At 56.8% G+C, this 17556-nt stretch overlaps 1 protein-coding gene across 3 annotated transcripts; it reads left to right on the top strand.

Moving 5' to 3' along the window:
- Positions 1–3541: 3541 nt before the first annotated feature.
- NEURL4 (neuralized E3 ubiquitin protein ligase 4) lies at positions 3542–17552 on the top strand. Of its 3 annotated transcripts, none has more exons than XM_010377318.2 (29): positions 3542–3840; positions 4984–5428; positions 5636–5701; positions 5855–6153; positions 6316–6427; positions 6527–6615; positions 7490–7562; positions 7727–7991; positions 8217–8398; positions 8717–8802; positions 8927–9089; positions 9188–9386; positions 9478–9554; positions 9639–9717; positions 10075–10250; positions 10332–10463; positions 11200–11345; positions 11421–11648; positions 11749–11847; positions 11936–12097; positions 12284–12448; positions 13976–14134; positions 14510–14689; positions 14821–14908; positions 15005–15112; positions 15249–15393; positions 15608–15720; positions 15811–15976; positions 16857–17552. In XM_010377318.2, exons 1-29 carry the CDS (start codon positions 3559–3561, stop codon positions 17059–17061), a joined length of 4689 nt encoding a protein of 1562 aa, XP_010375620.1. In that variant the 5' UTR covers positions 3542–3558; the 3' UTR covers positions 17062–17552. The 3 variants fall into 3 exon arrangements, with proteins under 3 accessions (XP_010375620.1, XP_010375621.1, XP_030778625.1); XM_010377319.2 differs by having other exon boundaries at positions 10075–10244; positions 16857–17544; XM_030922765.1 differs by lacking the exon at positions 3542–3840 and adding an exon at positions 4375–4426.
- Positions 17553–17556: the final 4 nt, after the last annotated feature.

Here is a 17556-nt window from a genome sequence, read left to right as displayed (position 1 = left end):
AGCTTGCAGTGAGCTGGGATCCGGCCACTGCACTCCAGCCTGGGCGACAGAGCAAGACTCCGTCTCAAAAAAAAAAAAAAAGAAGAAGAAGATTCACCCTCCTTACCCTGCCTGTAATAAATATCAGCACGCCCAGCCATTCGGGGCCACTGCCGGTCTCTGTGTCTTGATGGTAGTGGTCCCCCAGGCCCACCTGCTTTCTCTTTATCTCTGTCTTGTGTCTTAATTTATTACAATCTCTCGTCTCTGCACACAGGGAGAACACTTGCTAAGCTCCATAGGGCTGGACCCTACATCATGTGTCTTGGAAAAGTTGTCTGCAGGCCCTGAGCTCCTGTCAGCACAGTCCTGGCGGAACCTGGGGCAGATACTGTCCATCATGGCAATCCTGAAGGGGTAGGAGACTAGTGGGGGCATCGAGAGAAGAAAATAGCAACGGGGACAGGTGGTAAATGAGGCCAAATTGGCAGACCCCCGCCCCCATCCAGGCCTGATAGAAATTGCAGCAACTCCCATTGTGGGTGTCAAAAAGCAGACCAGCTGCAGACCTGAATTCAGGGCTGAAGGGAGGAAAGAGGCCCCACACCCCGGCTGCTCTCTGGCAGGACTCACACCTCTCTGCCAGCACTCCAGGATTCACTGAGCAGGAGGAACCAGCAGAGAGGTCCTCAAAACTGTCCTGCAGCCTTGTAAAGGAGGGGGAAGCAGTGCTGGGAAGTGGGGGGTCAGGCAGTATCCAGTCCCTAAAGCTCTCTGCCTCCTCCACCTGTCCCCCTCCTTTAAACAGAGAAGAATCTCTGGACTGAAGGGTTGGGGCTGAGGGCTCAGCACCTGTGGTAAGGACTGTTGGGCTCATCCACCGTCATAAATCCATAGTCCTTGTCAGCAGGGAGGTAGGTGGCCAGGATATTCATCTAATCCCAATGCTGAGGCTTCCTTCTGGGGCCGGACCTTCTAGTGAGCCCCCCCCCCCCTTATAGGCCTCGCTCATTTTCCCAGTCATTCAAAACAGTTGTTTGTTTTTTGTTTTTGTTTTTGAGACGGAGTCTCACTCTGTTGACCAGGCTGGAGTGCAGTGGCACGATCACAGCTCACTACAACCTCGGCCTCATGGGTTCAAGTGATTCTCCTGTCTCAGCCTCCTGAGTAGCTGGGATTACAGGCACATGCCACCACGCCTGGCTAATTTTTGTATTTTTAGTAGAAATGGGGTTTCACCATTTGGTCAGGCTGGTCTTGAACTCCTGAGCTTGTGATCTGCCTGCCTCAGCCTCCCAAAGTGCTGGGATTACAGGCGTGAGCTACTGTGCGTGGCCTTCAAAACAGTTTTTGTTGTTGTTTGTTTTTTGAGATGGAGTCTTGCTCTGTCTCCCAGGCTGGAGAGCAATGGTGTGATCTCAGCTCATTGCAACATCTGCCTCCCCGGTTCAACCCATTCTCCTGCTTTAGCCTCCCAGGTAGCTGGGATTACAGGCGTCTGCCACCACGCACGGCTAATTTTTGCATTTTTAGTAGGGATGGGGTTTCACCACATTGGCCAGGCTGGTCTCAAACTCCTGACCTCAGATGATCTGCCCGCCTTGGTCTCCCAAAGTGCTAGGATTACAGGCGTGAGTCACCACACCGGGCCTCAAAATAGTTTTCTTATACCCTCTTGTTGAGGCTGGGGATGGGGCAGTCCTTAATGACAATCACAGTCCTGTGCAGCCAGGGTTTATGGGGCACCTGCTCTTCTCCGGAAGGCCTGGAACCTCGGACTTCCGACTCAATTGCCCTCACCTACTCTAACTCTTTGTTCTTAAGGCTCTGCCCCTTTCCTTCTGGCTCTGATCCTCCAGTGTCCTGAACCCTCCCGACTCTGGGCCGCCTGTCCACAGAGCTGGTCTCCTTACTTCTCCACATTGGGGGATTTTTGCATCAAGTTGGAGCTGTTCTTTCGTAGGATGCTCCGGGGGCCGGTCCTGTTGGGAGTTTTGGGGGTTCAAGCAAGTTGATCCAGAGTGTGGACTGCACTCGCGGCTGTTTACCTCTCGCCCTATAGGCCCCCCAGGCCCGGGGCTGGAAGCCCAAGATACACTGGTTCGAGGCTCGGGGATGTTGAATTCACCAGGGTTTGTGGCAGACCCAAGGCTGTGGCTCGCAACCTCCCCTAGGTGCTGACTGGGCCTGGAACCAAGTACCACTATCCCCCCGAAGGGCCAGCTTGAACCAGTACCGCGAGATACGGAGACCCCGGAGTGCACGCGGGGCCCAGAACCGTGAAACAAGACTACTCCGGAGGGCTGCCCAGCGCCTGCCTCGGCTCCTCTGACCGCTGCGGGAACTCCTCTGGCTGCCCCTCCAGGGGAAATCCCGGTTAAGGCCGCCAGCCGCCCCTAGGCACTCCAGTTTCGCCATAGCCACATCTGGGGGCCGCTCTCAGCGATCCTGCCCCACCTCCCGGCTCCACGTAGCCCCGCCCCTGGCCCCGCCCCCACCGCTGCCGGCGGGGGATGCTCGGCCTCAGTCCCGGGTCCACCTCTCCCCTGCTCCCCAGCTGCGGCGGGCGGAATCAAGGCTATATGGAGACACTGGCTGGGGGTCCCTCCGCTTGCCCCTTTCTTTTGTGTCCCACCCAAAGACTTTCTTTGTTTGTCTGGGCAATTTGTTCCCGCCCTTCTCCATCACCACCCTCATCCAAACCAGCCAATCCCAGTCAGGGGACCAGGCCAGGGGGCAAGAAGCCTCGATTGTGACGTCACGGTCCTCCAGCCTGAGCGTGAGCGTCGGGGAGGTGGGCTGGGGGCTTGTGAATAGCTCTAGGGGAGATCTTTTGGGGTCGTCAGCGCTGTCGCTTGAAACTGCCTGTCGGGGCTTCTCTAGACTCTTTGTGGCCTTAACATGGAATAGTTTGGTTGAGTTGGAGTTAAGGCTGGGCTTGACTTAATCATCTACGAGCTTCCCCCATCACCGCCAGTCGGCTCGCTCAGCCAATCAGGAGAGGTGTGAGGCAAAGTGGAAGGATTGCGGCGCTGTCACAAGACACTTCGGTCTCAGTGGGGTGGCGGGCAGACTTTCACTTAGACTTTCACTACCGCTTCTCTAGGTCCTGCAGACTCGGCTCACGCTGCTTTGGAGCGTGCATCCCGAGGGGAGACAATTCCCCCCTCGTGCCGTAAAATGAGTGCTTCAAGGTGCCACCTCCCCCTAGCGAGGGCAGGGTGGTCGGTGCCGCTGTCGCAAAGCAGAAGTGTTTGGACTCCAGTACCCCACCGTCGTAAAGATGCCTGAGGTGGGCGTGTCTTCCTCCCACTGTCGCAAACGCTCCCTACCCAAGTCTTCGTCCCCCTCGGAGCCAGTCCATCACCTCGCTATGCCGTAAAGCGAGGCTCCCGACCCCGTCGTCCTTCTGTTCTCACCGTGGTCGTCCCCAGCTCCTAGCACGGGCTGCTTCGTTGCCCGGCAGTGCCGTAAAGCATACCTGGCCTCAGTCCCTGGTCGTATCCCTCAGTGTCTGCCCGCCGCGGTTGCCGCGGTGCCGCCAAGCGCGGCTGTCGCGCTGTCCCGGTGTCAGCGGAGATGGCGGCGGGGTCGGGTGGGAGTGGGGGCTCTGGGGGAGGCCCCGGACCGGGGCCGGGCGGGGGTGGGGGACCCAGCGGGAGCGGCTCAGGACCGGGGTCCAACGGGGGTCTGGGCAGCGGCGGGGAGCTGCACCCGCGCACTGGGCGCTTGGTGAGCCTGTCGGCCTGTGGGCGTACAGCGCGGCGGCAGCAGCCGGGCCAGGAGTTTAACCACGGGCTGGTGTTGAGCCGAGAACCCTTGCGCGATGGACGCGTCTTCACCGTCCGCATCGACCGCAAGGTGCAGCGCTGGTACCGCGGAACCGAGATGTGGAGGGTGGTGGGAGGGGACTAGAGGGAGACGGGGTAGGACAGCCAGGGTAGCCCACATCGCTGGGCACCGAGAGGGAACAGAAAGACCATAGAGCACCGGGAGGCGGACAGGAAGACAGCATGAAGCAGAAACATTCAGTTTGAAGAAGACAATAAGAGCTTGAGTGTTCTCAAGATCCACAACCAGGGAAGGGACACGAGGGCCAACCCACTAAAATGGCGGGGAACAGACCTCCTGGTACAATTTCTTGAGCATGGAGGATGGAGAGATGTCAGAGATGTGATGACAAGTGAAGAAAGATACCAAGGAACGAACAACCCTAATCCCAGCTCTTTGGGAGTCCAAGGCGGGCGGATCACTGGAGTCAGGGGTTCGAGACCAGCCTGGCGAACGTGGTGAAATCCCGTCTTTACTAAAAATTAGCCAGGCATGGTGGTGCGCACCTGTAATCCCAGCCACTCTGGAGGCCAAGGCAGGAGAATGGCTTGAACCTGAGAGGCAGAGGTTGCAGTGAGCCGAGATCATGCCATTGCACTCCACCCTGGGCAACAGAGTGAGTGAGACTGTCTAAAAAAAAAAAAAAAAACACTGAAGGACACACTTACAGGCTGTGCCAGAAAGATAGGTGAGGAGAAATAATCCAGGATGAGGGAGGTGTGTGTGATTCAGTGAAGAGGTCAGGCTTACAGAAAAAGAACTTGGGAGGAGGTTAAATCTGGGTAGAGCCTGATCCTTGGAGAGAATTAGGCCAGGGGAAGGGAATGAATGATACACAAGAGCAAGAGGTGTGGGTATAGGAAGTAGGTGAATTTGGATGGTTGGAGAGCCATAGAGGCTAGGGAAGTTAGAGGAGGCAGGAGACTGGAACCAAGGAATTCATGCTTGGCTTGGAAAGGAGTGGTATAGTAAACACTGAGTAGAGAGCAGAGTTGCTAAAGGAAAGCCCAAATAATTACCGAGACAGAGTCCAGAAAATCACTAGTCTGCATCTCTGGATTAGTGTTCCAAGAGACAGAAAGCCAGCTAGCTGTCTGAGAGGTGGGAAGATATGGTGGCCTGTGGAATGGAGGGTGGCCCATTCTAAGTCTCTGTCCAATACCCCTATCCCAGGTCAACTCCTGGAGTGGCTCCATTGAGATTGGGGTGACAGCGTTGGACCCCAGTGTGCTGGACTTTCCAAGCAGTGCCACGGGGCTGAAGGGGGGCTCGTGGGTAGTGTCGGGCTGCTCTGTGCTGAGAGATGGACGCTCTGTGTTGGAGGAGTATGGTCAGGACCTGGACCAGCTTGGCGAAGGGGACCGCGTGGGTGTGGAGCGCACAGTTGCTGGGGAGCTTCGGCTCTGGGTGAATGGGCGGGATTGTGGTGTGGCCGCCACAGGCCTGCCCCCTCGTGTCTGGGCCGTTGTGGACCTTTATGGCAAGTGCACTCAGATCACCGTGCTACCCCCTGAGCCAGGTTTCAGCCCCCCTACTCCCATCCCCACACCTCCCCTTGAGCCCTTGGCCTCCACTGAAGACTCTGCCTTGGCTGAACAGGGTACCTCTGCTGATGAAGGTGAGAACACGGCTAGTGGTGGTGGGGTGGGGACAGAATGGGGGAAATACAGTGACAAGACAGACTGGGTGTGGGCAGGGCCACCCTGATCCCCAAGTCTGTTGAATGGGAAAGCAGGAGCTAGAGGATGGGGGGGGGGGTCTCCTGGCTATGAGCCCTGAAGCAGGGACTGAACCCTTATTCCCTCCCATCCCACCTGGTCCCCAGCCTTCATGGTGTCCCCAGCGCAGGCCCGGCCGGAGACGTTTCCTAACAGCCTTGAGTCGCATAATGGTGAGGGCTTTGGGGAGGCCCTGGGAAGGGGAGTGGGAAGTGAGGTGGACAAGGGAGGGCCCTCAGGAGAAGGGACAGGGAGAGAGGCACCTGGTCTGGGGGTATAGAGCCTCATCCCAACTTCCCATTCCTTCTTCCATCCTGCTGCTGTAGACTTTGCCAGCATGGAGCTGTCTGAGGTGGTGAGCAACACCATCCTGTCTGCCTACAATGGAGGGCTTCTGAATGTGAACCTGAGCTCCCCGCCAGCAGGGGAAGGCCTGGGGTCTAGCGGTGCTGCCACCTCGCCCATCCTCACTTCCAACGACGCTCTGCTCTTTCATGAAAAGTGCGGAACCCTCATCAAACTCAGCAACAATAATAAGACGGCTGAACGCCGGCGGCCCCTGGACGAATTCAACAATGGGGTTGTCATGACCAACCGCCCACTTCGGGACAATGAGATGTTTGAGGTGTGCAAAGTCCTGTGGTCTGGTTGGCGCCTTACCCCTGGGAGCTAAAGATAGGGCTCGATCATTGGTGCTAGGAGGGTGGGCCCTGGGGAAGAACCAAGGGCTGAAGGTCTCTTTCTGCATTTACATTCCCTGCTTCTCCCTTCTGTTCCTCAATACCAGATCCGTATCGATAAGCTTGTTGATAAGTGGTCAGGCTCCATTGAGATTGGGGTCACCACCCACAACCCCAACAGTTTGGAGTACCCAGCCACCATGACCAACCTCCAGTCAGGTACCAGCCCTGGGCAGGGGCAGGGGCAGGGGTGCGGGCCTGGTATTGCTGAGGGGAAGGAAGCTCCGTACTTGAATCCGAGTGTCCACCATCACCCAGGCACCATCATGATGAGCGGCTGTGGGATCCTGACCAATGGCAAGGGCACCCGCCGGGAGTACTGCGAATTCAGTCTGGATGAGCTGCAGGTGAGGCTGGCGCACAGATCCTTGGGCCACTTTCCAGCAGAGCCACAGGTACTCTATGACCCTGCCAGGGCACCAAGCAGGGTCTCCTGTGTGACCTAGAGCCAGTCCCTGTATCTTCTACCTCAAGGTTCCTTCCGAGAAGGCAGAGTTGCCCAAGAGTTCAGCACTCAGATTTTTTTTTTTTTTTTTTTTTTTTTTTTTTTTTTTTTGAGACGGAGTCTTGCTCTGTTGCCCGGGCTAGAGTGCAGTGGCTGGATCTCAGCTCACTGCAAGCTCCGCCTCCCGGGTTTACGCCATTCTCCTGCCTCAGCCTCCCGAGTAGCTGGGACTACAGGCGCCCGCCACCTCGCCCGGCTAGTTGTTTTGTATTTTTAATAGAGACGGGGTTTCACCATGTTAGCCAGGATGGTCTCGATCTCCTGACCTCGTGATCCGCCCGTCTCGGCCTCCCAAAGTGCTGGGATTACAGGCTTGAGCCACCGCGCCCGGCCAACAGCACTCAGATTTTGGAGTTAGATGGTTGAATTCCTCTTACTGTTTTCCCATTTGTAGTGGCGAACCGAGGCAAGAAGCTTCTCCTCTTTCATTGCTCCCCCAGCCCCTGCGATCTCTAAAATGAGCCTACAAGTAGTACTTATTCCATAGGCTGAGACTTGTAGAAGCTGATGTCTGTGAGGTGGTTTAACTCAGTGCCTAACTCACGGGGAGCATTGAGGAAATGTAGAAATTGTCATGTCTGGAAAACAAGGACCCAGGACCTGTCCTCCAGGATGGTCTGAGACTCTGGCGAATACCTTCTGGAGTTGTTCCTATGTGGAGTGGGGTGCTGGGCAGGCCTCGGGACTCCTCTGAACTATTTTTCTTCTTTGAGTAGGAGGGTGACCACATTGGCCTCACAAGGAAGTCCAACTCTGCCCTGCACTTCTTCATTAATGGTATCGATCAGGGTAAGGGTCGCTCAGAGAGGGCCTCTGGGCTGGGGCTGTCGGTGGGGCTGGGACTGGGGGCTGTACTTCATCCTCCTGCTTCTCTTTGGTGCTTGGTCTCCGTGTTTGACTTCTCCCCTCATTCTCCCTGCCCACTCCCACACCCCTGTACCTTCCTGCAACAGGAGTGGCAACCCCCTTGACGCCCCCAGTGGTGTATGGCGTGGTGGACTTGTACGGGATGGCCGTGAAGGTGACCATCGTCCACAATAACAACCACAGTGACCGTCTCCGCCGCAACAACGCCATCCTGCGGGCGCTGTCCCCCGAGGGCGCTCTCCGCCGTGCTGCCCCTGCCGCTCAGGCAGAACCTGAGCGCCTGCTCTTCCACCCCAACTGTGGGCAGAAGGCAGCCATCACCCACGAGGGACGCACTGCCTTGAGGCCCCAGTATGGCCCATGGGGTGGGGAGAAGCCTGAAGAAGGAGTTCTAATGGGAGTGGGGCAGGGCACAGAAGTAGAAGGCAGAGGGAGCCTGGCGGGGGCAGCTTCCTGGAGGTTGAGGTTTAGTTCTTTGGCTTGGGGCTGTGAATGTTGGCAGGCATTGCTGGGCTAAGCCTTGGCACATTGAGAGCCTGTGTTGGGGATCTGACTGTCCACTTGCTGTCCCCTCAGTGCCACCGATGACTTCAATCATGGCGTGGTGCTGAGCAGCAGAGCCCTGCGGGATGGAGAGGTGTTCCAGGTGCGCATCGACAAGATGGTGGACAAATGGGCTGGCTCCATTGAAATTGGTGTCACCACCCACAACCCTGCCTACCTCCAGTTGCCCTCCACCATGACCAACTTGCGCTCTGGTGAGCTCCCAGGAAGGACAGGGCCAGGACAGGGTTTTGGGGGGAAGCTGTCCCCAAAGCCCTGGCAGTTGTTCTCCAGCTTCTTTTTCACTTGTCACTCTTGTGACCACTCATTCAGTGGCTAGAGAGTGCCCCGTGGGCAGGGCTGTGGCTGTCTTGGAAGCTGCAGAGTTTTCTTGTCCTGCTCAGGGAAGAAAGCTAGTCGTCAAAGAAAAGGCAAGATGGGCTGTGGGCTCAGGAGTTCTGTGGGGGCTGCTATGGAAAGGAGAGGAGCCCTTCATTTCCCTTCATGTCCTCTACTGCTCCTTGTCCTCCCAGGGACCTGGATGATGACTGGGAATGGGGTGATGCACAATGGGACGACCATCCTGGATGAATACGGGCACAACCTGGACCGCCTCAAGGTGGGAAAGTGGGTGCGCCGCCTGGCGGCCGCAGCGGGCATCACAAACACCACAGGGCTGATGTAGGACCAGCCCCGGCAGGAACTCTGCCTGACTCCTCACTCCAGCACCCCCTTCTTCCAAGGCAGGGGACACGGTGGGCGTGGTACGGCGGGAGGACGGGACTCTCCACTTCTTTGTCAATGGGATGACTCAGGGCCCTGCTGCCTGGAACGTGCCCCCGGGTGTCTATGCTGTCGTCGATCTCTATGGCCAGGCGGCCCAGGCCACCATTGTGGACGACGTGGGTGAGGGCCGGGCTAGGCTGGGGCCAGGGGTTAGGGTGGCCTTGGGAGGTCTGAGAGACACTTAGAGATCTAATGGGTGATGATGTCCACTTTTACAGAGGTGTCTCCAGTTCCTGAACCACTTCCTGAGGGGAATAACCAGGTGTCTCCAAGCTCTCCATCCTCAGGGGCGGGGGGCTCTGACCTGCGCTTCCACCAGCTGCACGGCAGTAACGCAGTCATCACCAATGGGGGCCGCACTGCCCTCCGCCACAACTGTCGCAGCGAGTTTAATGATGCCATCGTCATCTCCAACCGGTCAGTCTCTCAACTTTCATGTCCCCACCTTCCTCCTGCCCAGCCTCAGCCACCCAAGTAGAGCCTCTCTGATCACCAAACTCCCTGGCAGGGCCCTGCGGGATGGAGAGCTGTTTGAAATTGTCATTCAGAAGATGGTGGACCGCTGGTCAGGCTCCATTGAGGCTGGTGAGGGGCGTCTGTGTGTGTTGGGGGCCGTTGGATGTCTGTGCCTTGGGGGATCGGCCTTGACTTACCTCTGCCTCCTCCCAGGAGTGACTGCTATTCGGCCTGAAGACCTGGAATTCCCCAACACCATGACAGACATTGACTATGACACATGGATGCTGAGGTTGGGCTTCCTGCTTTGGGGGCCAGCTTAGGGCTGGGTGGAGCTGGCTGGGATCAGGGAAGCCAGGTTTTGGCCTGTGGTGGCTGTGGGCAGTGACAGACCTAGGGGATCTGCCTGTCCCCTCTCTGGGATTCTGGGAAGGCCTGCTCAGGCCCACAGGGGCTCAGTCCTCCATCTTAGGCAGTTCTTGCTTTTCCCTGAGAGGATCCCAGGGACAAAGGAGATAGGACTGGGCCTTACACTCAGATCAAGACCCCAGCCCAAGGCATTGGAAGGTTCTGACAGGCAGGGAGTGGGCGGGGGCCAGTGTGAATTTGAAGCTGGCAGGCTGACTCACCCCTTCTGCCATCCCCCCAGTGGTACAGCCATCATGCAAGACGGTAACACGATGCGCAACAATTACGGGTGTGACCTGGATGCGCTGGGCACAGGTGCACGCATTGGCATGATGCGAACTGCCAAGGGCGACCTGCACTATTTCATCAATGGCCAGGACCAAGGCGCTGCCTGCTCGGGCCTGCCTCCGGGTAAAGGTGACTATGTGGCTTTCAGCCTGCCACCCTCAGCCCAGACCACCTGGTTGTCAGGCTTCTGACCTTCCCTCTCCTCCCCAGAGGTGTATGCAGTAGTCGATCTCTATGGCCAGTGTGTCCAAGTGTCCATCACCAATGCCACCGGCCCCATGGACAACAGCCTGGCGACCAGCAACACTGCCACCGAGAAGTCCTTCCCACTGCACTCCCCAGGTGCGGCAGCAGGGCTGGGGCTGGATGGGCTGGGCTTGCCTGCTGTGCACCTGAGGAGTAGGGCTTCCAGGTTAGAGCAGCTGTGCAAAGACAGTTGGCTGGGGTAGCTGCTGGCTCAAGGGAAGGGACAGCACACGGTGGCAAGCAGCCAGTAAGGGGGAGGTTACACTTGGTACTTAGAGCCTGGACACTTCCCTGCCACCAAGGGGCCAGGACACCATAAACTGAGCATGCCAGGTTTGGAAATGAGTCTTGCTGTGGTGAAAAGAGGTATCAGGGCTGGGCGCAGTAGCTCATGCCTGTAATCCCAGCACTTTGGGAGGTCAAGGCGGGTGAATCGCTCGAGCACAAGAGTTTGAGACCAGCCTGGGAAACATGGCGAAACCCCGTCTGTACCAAAAATACAAAATTTAGGCAGTTGTGGTGGCGTGCATCTGTGGTCCCAGCTACTTGGGAGGCTGAGGTGGGAGGATCGCTGGATCCCAGGAAGTCGAGGCTGCAGTGAGCCATGATTGTGCCACTGCACTCCAGCCTGAGTGACAGAGCGAGACCGTGCCTCAAAAAAAAAAAAAAAAAAAAATACAATAAAGAGGTGTCAGGAGGCCCTGAGGAGTAATGGCAGATGGCAGATGTGGCGTTGGTGTCCCCATCTCGTTTCATCTGAAAGCTTTGCTCTGTTCCATCTGAAGCTTGCTGCCCCAATCCTACCCCTTCCTCTGGTGCCATCTTTTCACAGTGGCTGGCGTGGCTCACCGATTCCACAGTACTTGCGGCAAGAATGTCACTCTAGAGGAGGATGGCACGAGGGCAGTGCGTGCCGCTGGCTATGCTCATGGCCTTGTCTTCAGTACCAAGGAGCTGAGGGCTGAGGAAGTCTTTGAGGTAGGCGATGTGACAGAGGGGCTGGCTGCCAGGCCCGTCACGACAAGGCCAGCTCATCTTTTCTCTGTCTCATAGGTGAAAGTGGAAGAGCTAGATGAGAAGTGGGCAGGTTCCCTGCGGCTGGGACTGACCACACTAGCCCCGGGGGAGATGGGACCCGGAGCAGGTGGCAGTGGCCCAGGGCTGCCTCCTTCCCTGCCAGAGCTCCGGACGAAGACCACTTGGATGGTATCCAGCTGTGAAGTGAGGCGTGATGGGCAGCTCCAGAGGATGAACTATGGCCGGAACCTAGAGAGGCTGGGGGTGAAGTGGCTGGCTCCAGGGACAGGGGAGGGGTTGGGAGTGGCGCTGGCAGGGAGGGGTGGGCTGAGCATCATCTGTCCTTGTCCTACCTTGGTCCTAGGTGGGGAGCCGTGTGGGTGTTCGTCGGGGGGCAGATGACACGATGCACATCCTGGTGGATGGAGAGGATATGGGGCCTGCAGCCACTGGCATTGCCAAGGTAGACCTGAATGCTTCCTTGGATTCTGGGAGGATTGTTGAGGTCTTCCGCTGATCTCTGATGTTTCTGGGTCTTGTGTGCCTCCCAGAACGTGTGGGCTGTGTTGGATCTCTACGGGCCAGTCCGCAGTGTGTCGATTGTCAGTTCCACAAGGCTGGAGGAGTCAGAAGGCACCCAGCCTCCTTCCCCCAGTTCAGACACCGGCAGTGAGGGCGAGGAGGATGACGAGGGCGAGGAGCATGGCCTGGGAGTAAGGCTGCAGCATGGCCTGCTGTGCACATGGATGGGCAGTTGCTGGGCCATTGGATGCCAGGCCTTTTTTGGGTTCTCTGGTCGTTGGGTGGAGGCTCACACTCAGGGTCTGTGCAAACTCCAGTGGGGTGGGTCGGTCCTGGCATTGGCAACCCATGCAGCTTAGTCTCTTCCTCCACACCAGGGCCAGAATGAAGTGGGTATTATACCCACCACCCTCGAGTTCCTGGAGAACCATGGGAAGAATATCCTCTTGTCTAATGGGAACCGTACAGCCACACGGGTGGCCAGCTACAATCAGGGCATCGTTGTCATCAACCAGCCTCTGGTGCCCCAGCTGCTGGTCCAGGTGGGCTCTCCCTCCCTGTCCCCAGCTCCTCTCGCTCCACAGTGACCCATGACCAACCCTCCTGAAGAAAGGCCTTTATGGGTGGAGAAAAAGAAAGCAAGCCACTTGGATGAGCTTTCTGGGCTTTTATTCATAGCCTGTAATGGGGTTTGTCAGTCAGTTACCACGAAGTCCCTACCTGGCGATTAGTGAGGGAAGCAATAGGGACAGGCTGGAGGAGTCCAAGGGAAATGCCTGATCCTATATGTGGGAGCAGAGAGGGCTTTCCAGAAGAAGGTGCCTTTTTGCTACAAACGGAAAGATATATCAAAGTTAGCCAGATGAGCCCAGGTACGGTGGCTCACACCTGTAATCCCAGAACTTTTGGAGGCCAAAGCAGGTGGATCGCTTGAGTTCACGAGTTTGCGACCAGCCTGGGCAATATAGCGAAACTCTGTCTCTGCAAAAAAATACAAAAATTCGCCAGACATGGTGGCACGAGCCTGTAATCCCAGCTACTCAGGAGGCTGAGGTGGGAAGATCACTTGAACCTGGGAGGCAGAGGATACAGTGAGCCAAGATCGCGCCACCGCACTCTAGCCTGGGAGACAGAGCAAGATCTTGTCTCCAAAAAAAAAGAAAAAAGGCCGGGCGCAGTGGCTCAAGCCTGTTATCCCAGCACTTTGGGAGGCCGAGACGGGCGGATCACGAGGTCAGGAGATCGAGACCATCCTGGCTAACACAGTGAAACCCCGTCTCTACTAAAAAAATACAAAAAACTAGCCGGGCGTGGTGGCGGGTGCCTGTAGTCCCAGCTACTCGGGAGGCTGAGGCAGGAGAATGGCATAAACCCAGGAGGCAGAGCTTGCAGTGAGCTGAGATCCGGCCACTGCACTCCAGCCTGGGCGACAGAGCGAGACTCCGTCTCAAAAAAAAAAAAAAAAGAAAAGAAAAAAAAAGCTAGCTAGATGAAGGAAGTCCTACGAATAAGAATCCTGACCGATCGTTACAGAGGCAACAGCAAGGTCACGGCTCAAACAGGGTTTTTTTTGGTTTTTTTTTTTTGAGATGGAGTTTTGCTCTTGTTGCCCAGGCTAGAGTGCAGTGGCACGACCTCGTCTCACTGCAACCTCCACCTTCCGGGTTCAAGCGATTCTCCTGCCTCAGCCTCCCGAGTAGCTGGGATTACAGGCATGTGCCACGATGCCTGGCTAATTTTGTATTTTTAGTAGAGACGGGGTTTTGCCATGGTGGTCAGGCTGGTCTCAAACTCCTGACCTCAGGTGATCCACCCGCCTCAGCCTCCCAAAGTGCTGGGATTACAGGTGTGGGCCACCGTGCTGGCTGATGGTTCTTCTTTTTAATTATTATTAGAAAAAAAAAAGGGAAAGAAACAACTGAATTTGCATTTTCTGGTCCTTCCATGCATAAGAAAAGGCAGCATTCCAGGCCACATTCTGGGAGATGCAGTATTCCCTCCCTGGCTGGGGTAGGGAGCCTGGTTCTTCCCAGGAGGCTGTGATTATGGAGTAGTTTCTTCTTCCCCAGGTGCGGATAGATTTCCTAAACCGACAGTGGACATCTTCCCTTGTTCTGGGAGTCATCACCTGCGCGCCTGAGAGGCTCAACTTCCCAGCTTCTGCCTGTGCCCTCAAACGGGCAGCCTGGCTGCTGCGGGGCCGTGGGGTCTTCCACAACGGTCTCAAGGTGAGTAGGAGCCACAGAGAAGGGGTGGGACCAGTCTTGTGTGTAGGGAAGGGCTGGCCAGAAGGGAGAAGTGGGCCCCTAGCCTTGGAGGTAGGACCACAGGTGTAAAAGGGGGACGGTAATGGGCAGGCAAGGATGAGTGGCATTGCCTGGTTAGTTTTAGGCCTGCTGCTTCCTGCGGTGTCCCTGCCATTGAGAATGTGCCAGTTTTGGGGAAGAGGAGGGGCTCTAGGTAACTGCAGTGGGAGGAGAGTCTCGGCAGCAGGCAAGCGTGGAGGCAAAGCCAAGGCACTGGCAGCAGGAAGCAGAGCAAAGGGCAGGACGGCTGCTGTGGTGGAGTGTGACCTCTGGAAGACAGCCGGTCTCTCCTTCCAGATCTGTGAGAAGTTTGGGCCGAATCTGGACACGTGCCCTGAAGGCACCATCGTGGGACTGCGGCTGGACAGCTCTGGGGGGCTGCATCTCCATGTTAATGGGGTGGACCAGGGGGTAGCTGTGCCAGATGTGCCCCAGCCCTGCCACGCGCTTGTGGACCTCTATGGGCAGTGTGAGCAGGTTAGTGGCAGTGGGGGCAGGGAGGAGGGGTGCCTAAGAGTCTGGGCGTCTAGGACGGGGAAGTTTCTGTTCCAGAATCAGCAGGCCCTGGGGTCTTACCAAGCTCTGTCTGACTACCCTCTCCCCTGCAGGTGACAATCGTGAACCCTGAGCCAGGGGCTGCCAGTGGGAAAAGTGCTGGAACCCAAGGGGACATGGAGAAAGCAGACATGGTGGACGGTGTGCCAGCCCAAAGGGACCCAGCTCCTGCCCCTACTCTCCTGCCCCTACCCTTCTAGCCTAACTCCTGTGACCTGTGCCCCTCTGCTCCCTCAGGTATCAAAGAGAGTGTGTGCTGGGGCCCACCACCGGCCGCTAGTCCTCTAAAGAGCTGCGAGTACCATGCCCTTTGCTCTCGCTTCCGAGAACTCCTGCTGCTTCCTGGTGAGTCCCAGTCCCCAGAACTGACTTCATCCCCAGGGCCAGGCCCAGAGCCGTGGAGAGCAGCTGAAGGGTGCCAGTGTGGCTGAGATCAAGGGTGGGAGCCACAGCACCAAGCCTGCTACTTACTGTCCCGCAGAAGATTATTTCATGCCTCCGCCAAAGCGAAGCCTGTGCTACTGTGAGTCTTGCCGGAAGCTGCGAGGAGACGAGGCCCACAGGCGCAGAGGGGAGCCTCCCCGGGAATACGCACTGCCCTTTGGCTGGTGCAGGTTCAACCTCAGGTACATACAGGCAGGGTCATGCCTTTCCCCTACTGTTTTCCCCCTGGAGAAATGGAGATCCCAAGAAGGTGCATGGAAGAAGTGATAGAACTTCCTGTCTAAGGAAAAGCCAGGAAGTGCCAGGAACTTCCTGCCTAAGGAAGAGCCTCGTGAAGCTCCTCCACTGGGGAGCCAGTGTCCTTCGTTCTATCTGCCCCGCTTGTCCACCTCCTAGAGTGAATCCCCGCCTGGAGGCTGGGACACTAACCAAGAAGTGGCACATGGCCTATCATGGGAGCAATGTTGCAGCTGTACGGAGAGTGCTGGACCGAGGGGAGCTGGGAGCAGGTACTGGGGAGCAGGCCCATGCTAGGTGGGCTGAGCCTGGGGGGCTGTGGAGGAATAAAAAGGGCTGTCTTGACCCAGTTCTTCTCCCAGGTACTGCTTCCATCCTGAGCTGCCGTCCTTTGAAGGGAGAGCCTGGGGTAGGGTTCGAGGAGCCTGGCGAGAACTGTGCACCTCCTCGGGAGGAGCAGCCCCCTCCTGTGCTGCTTTCCCCCTCCCTTCAATATGCTGGGGCCGAGACCCTGGCCTCCAAAGTGCAGTGAGTACTGGGAGGGGTGGGGAGAGATCTCCAGGAGCTCAGATGGAGAGGGCCCGAGTGCAGCCACCGGGGTCTTCATGATTTGCCCTCCCCTTTTCGCACCTCCTCTTGCTAGCTGCCAGTCTCCAACTCAGCCCTTTTTTCATTCATTGAACAAATACCACTTACATACTCTTCTAGTGGGCAAAAAAAGGAAACTTGCTCTTGCGGAACCTCTGCCTTTTCTCTGTATAATGTTCATACATAATAAGTATTTATTAGTTATTATGTATTTATTTATTTTTGAGACGGAGTCCTGCTCTGTCATCCAGGCTGGAGTGCAGTGGCATGATCTCAGCTCACTGCAACGTCCACCTCCCGGGTTCAAGCGATTCTCCTGCCTCAGCCTCCTGAGTAGCTGGGACTACAGGCGTGTGCCACCAAGCCCGGCTAATTTTTCTATTTTTAGTAGAGATGGGGTTTTGCCACGTTGGCCAGGATGGTCTCGATCTCCTGACCTCGTGAGCCACCTGCCTTGGCCTCCCAAAGTGCTGGGATTACAGGCATGAGCCACTGCGCCTGGCCAGTATTTAGTATTTTTAAAGGTAGTAAGGACTGTGGAAACAAAGAGTGGGGCGAAGGACACAGCAATGTGGTTGGTGTGGGCATCGTAAGAAGGTGGGAGAGATTCGAGCAAAGGCTTGAAGAAGGAAGTGAAGGGTGTAGCTGAGCAGGCTTTGGGAGGAAGAGCGTTTCAGGTGGAAAGAGCAGCTAGAGTGAAGTTCCTCTAAGGTGGGAGTATTTCCTAGGCACAGCAAGGCTTGTGTGGTTGGAACAGACTTTGCAAGGGGGAGGTGATGGGGAGAGAGGCTTCACTCCCTTATTTTTTCCTGTTTGACAGATTCCGGGACCCCAAATCCCAGCGGACGCACCAGGCTCAGGTGGCGTTCCAGGTGTGTGTGCGCCCTGGCTCCTACACCCCGGGACCCCCTTCCGCTGCCCTTGGAGAACCTCCTGACCCTCACTTCAGTCCAGCCGAACTTGAGTGGGTCACTAAGGAGAAGGGGGCCACACTCCTCTATGCCCTGCTGGTACGGGTGGAATGAGGGGTGAGACACAAATACTACAAGCACAGTCGGGCCTCGGGCCCATGGACTCTGGCGACTGCCTCCACCTCATTCCCGTGACTCGTGGCATGCGCAGGTGCTGGAGCTTGGCAGCCGCGCAGGAGCATGTAGGCAGGCTCTCAGATGTAGGTGGCAAGTGGCACAGCTCCATGTCTGGAGGCCCAGCACTCCGTCTGATGGGAGGAGCCGTGGGAGCCCAGCTCCACGCCCTGGTACCCCTCTTCATGCACTGATTTGGGGAACATGACTCCCTTTTACTCCCCTTCCCCATATCACTTAATTTATTTCCGTTTTTGTTTCTGGTTACTGTGAATCCCAGAGGAGTCTCTCCCTGTGCCCACATGAAGCTGCTTTTTCCGGGGCCACCGGGCGGGAGTGGGGAAGGGTGGGCGCACTGAAGATGGGGGCCTCTGTACAGTTGTTACTGACTCTGATTTCTAAGGAGCCAATAAACACCGTCTCAGAGCCTCCGCC

The sequence above is a fragment of the Rhinopithecus roxellana genome, chromosome 19 (genome assembly GCF_007565055.1).
Source record: "Rhinopithecus roxellana isolate Shanxi Qingling chromosome 19, ASM756505v1, whole genome shotgun sequence".
Taxonomy (NCBI): Eukaryota; Metazoa; Chordata; class Mammalia; order Primates; family Cercopithecidae; genus Rhinopithecus; species Rhinopithecus roxellana.
The sequence above is the reverse complement of the archived record's forward strand: the minus strand, read 5'-3'. Positions and strand labels throughout refer to the sequence as shown.

Excerpts from the sequence above, each read along its gene's own strand:
- NEURL4 (XM_010377318.2), top strand. The coding sequence starts at position 3,559 with ATGGCGGCGGGGTCGGGTGGGAGTGGGGGCTCTGGGGGAGGCCCCGGA. Across the intron at positions 6,616-7,489 it reads TCAGTCTGGATGAGCTGCAG|GAGGGTGACCACATTGGCCT; the intron begins GTGAGGCTGGCG and ends TTCTTTGAGTAG. Across the intron at positions 12,098-12,283 it reads GCGAGGAGCATGGCCTGGGA|GGCCAGAATGAAGTGGGTAT; the intron begins GTAAGGCTGCAG and ends CCTCCACACCAG.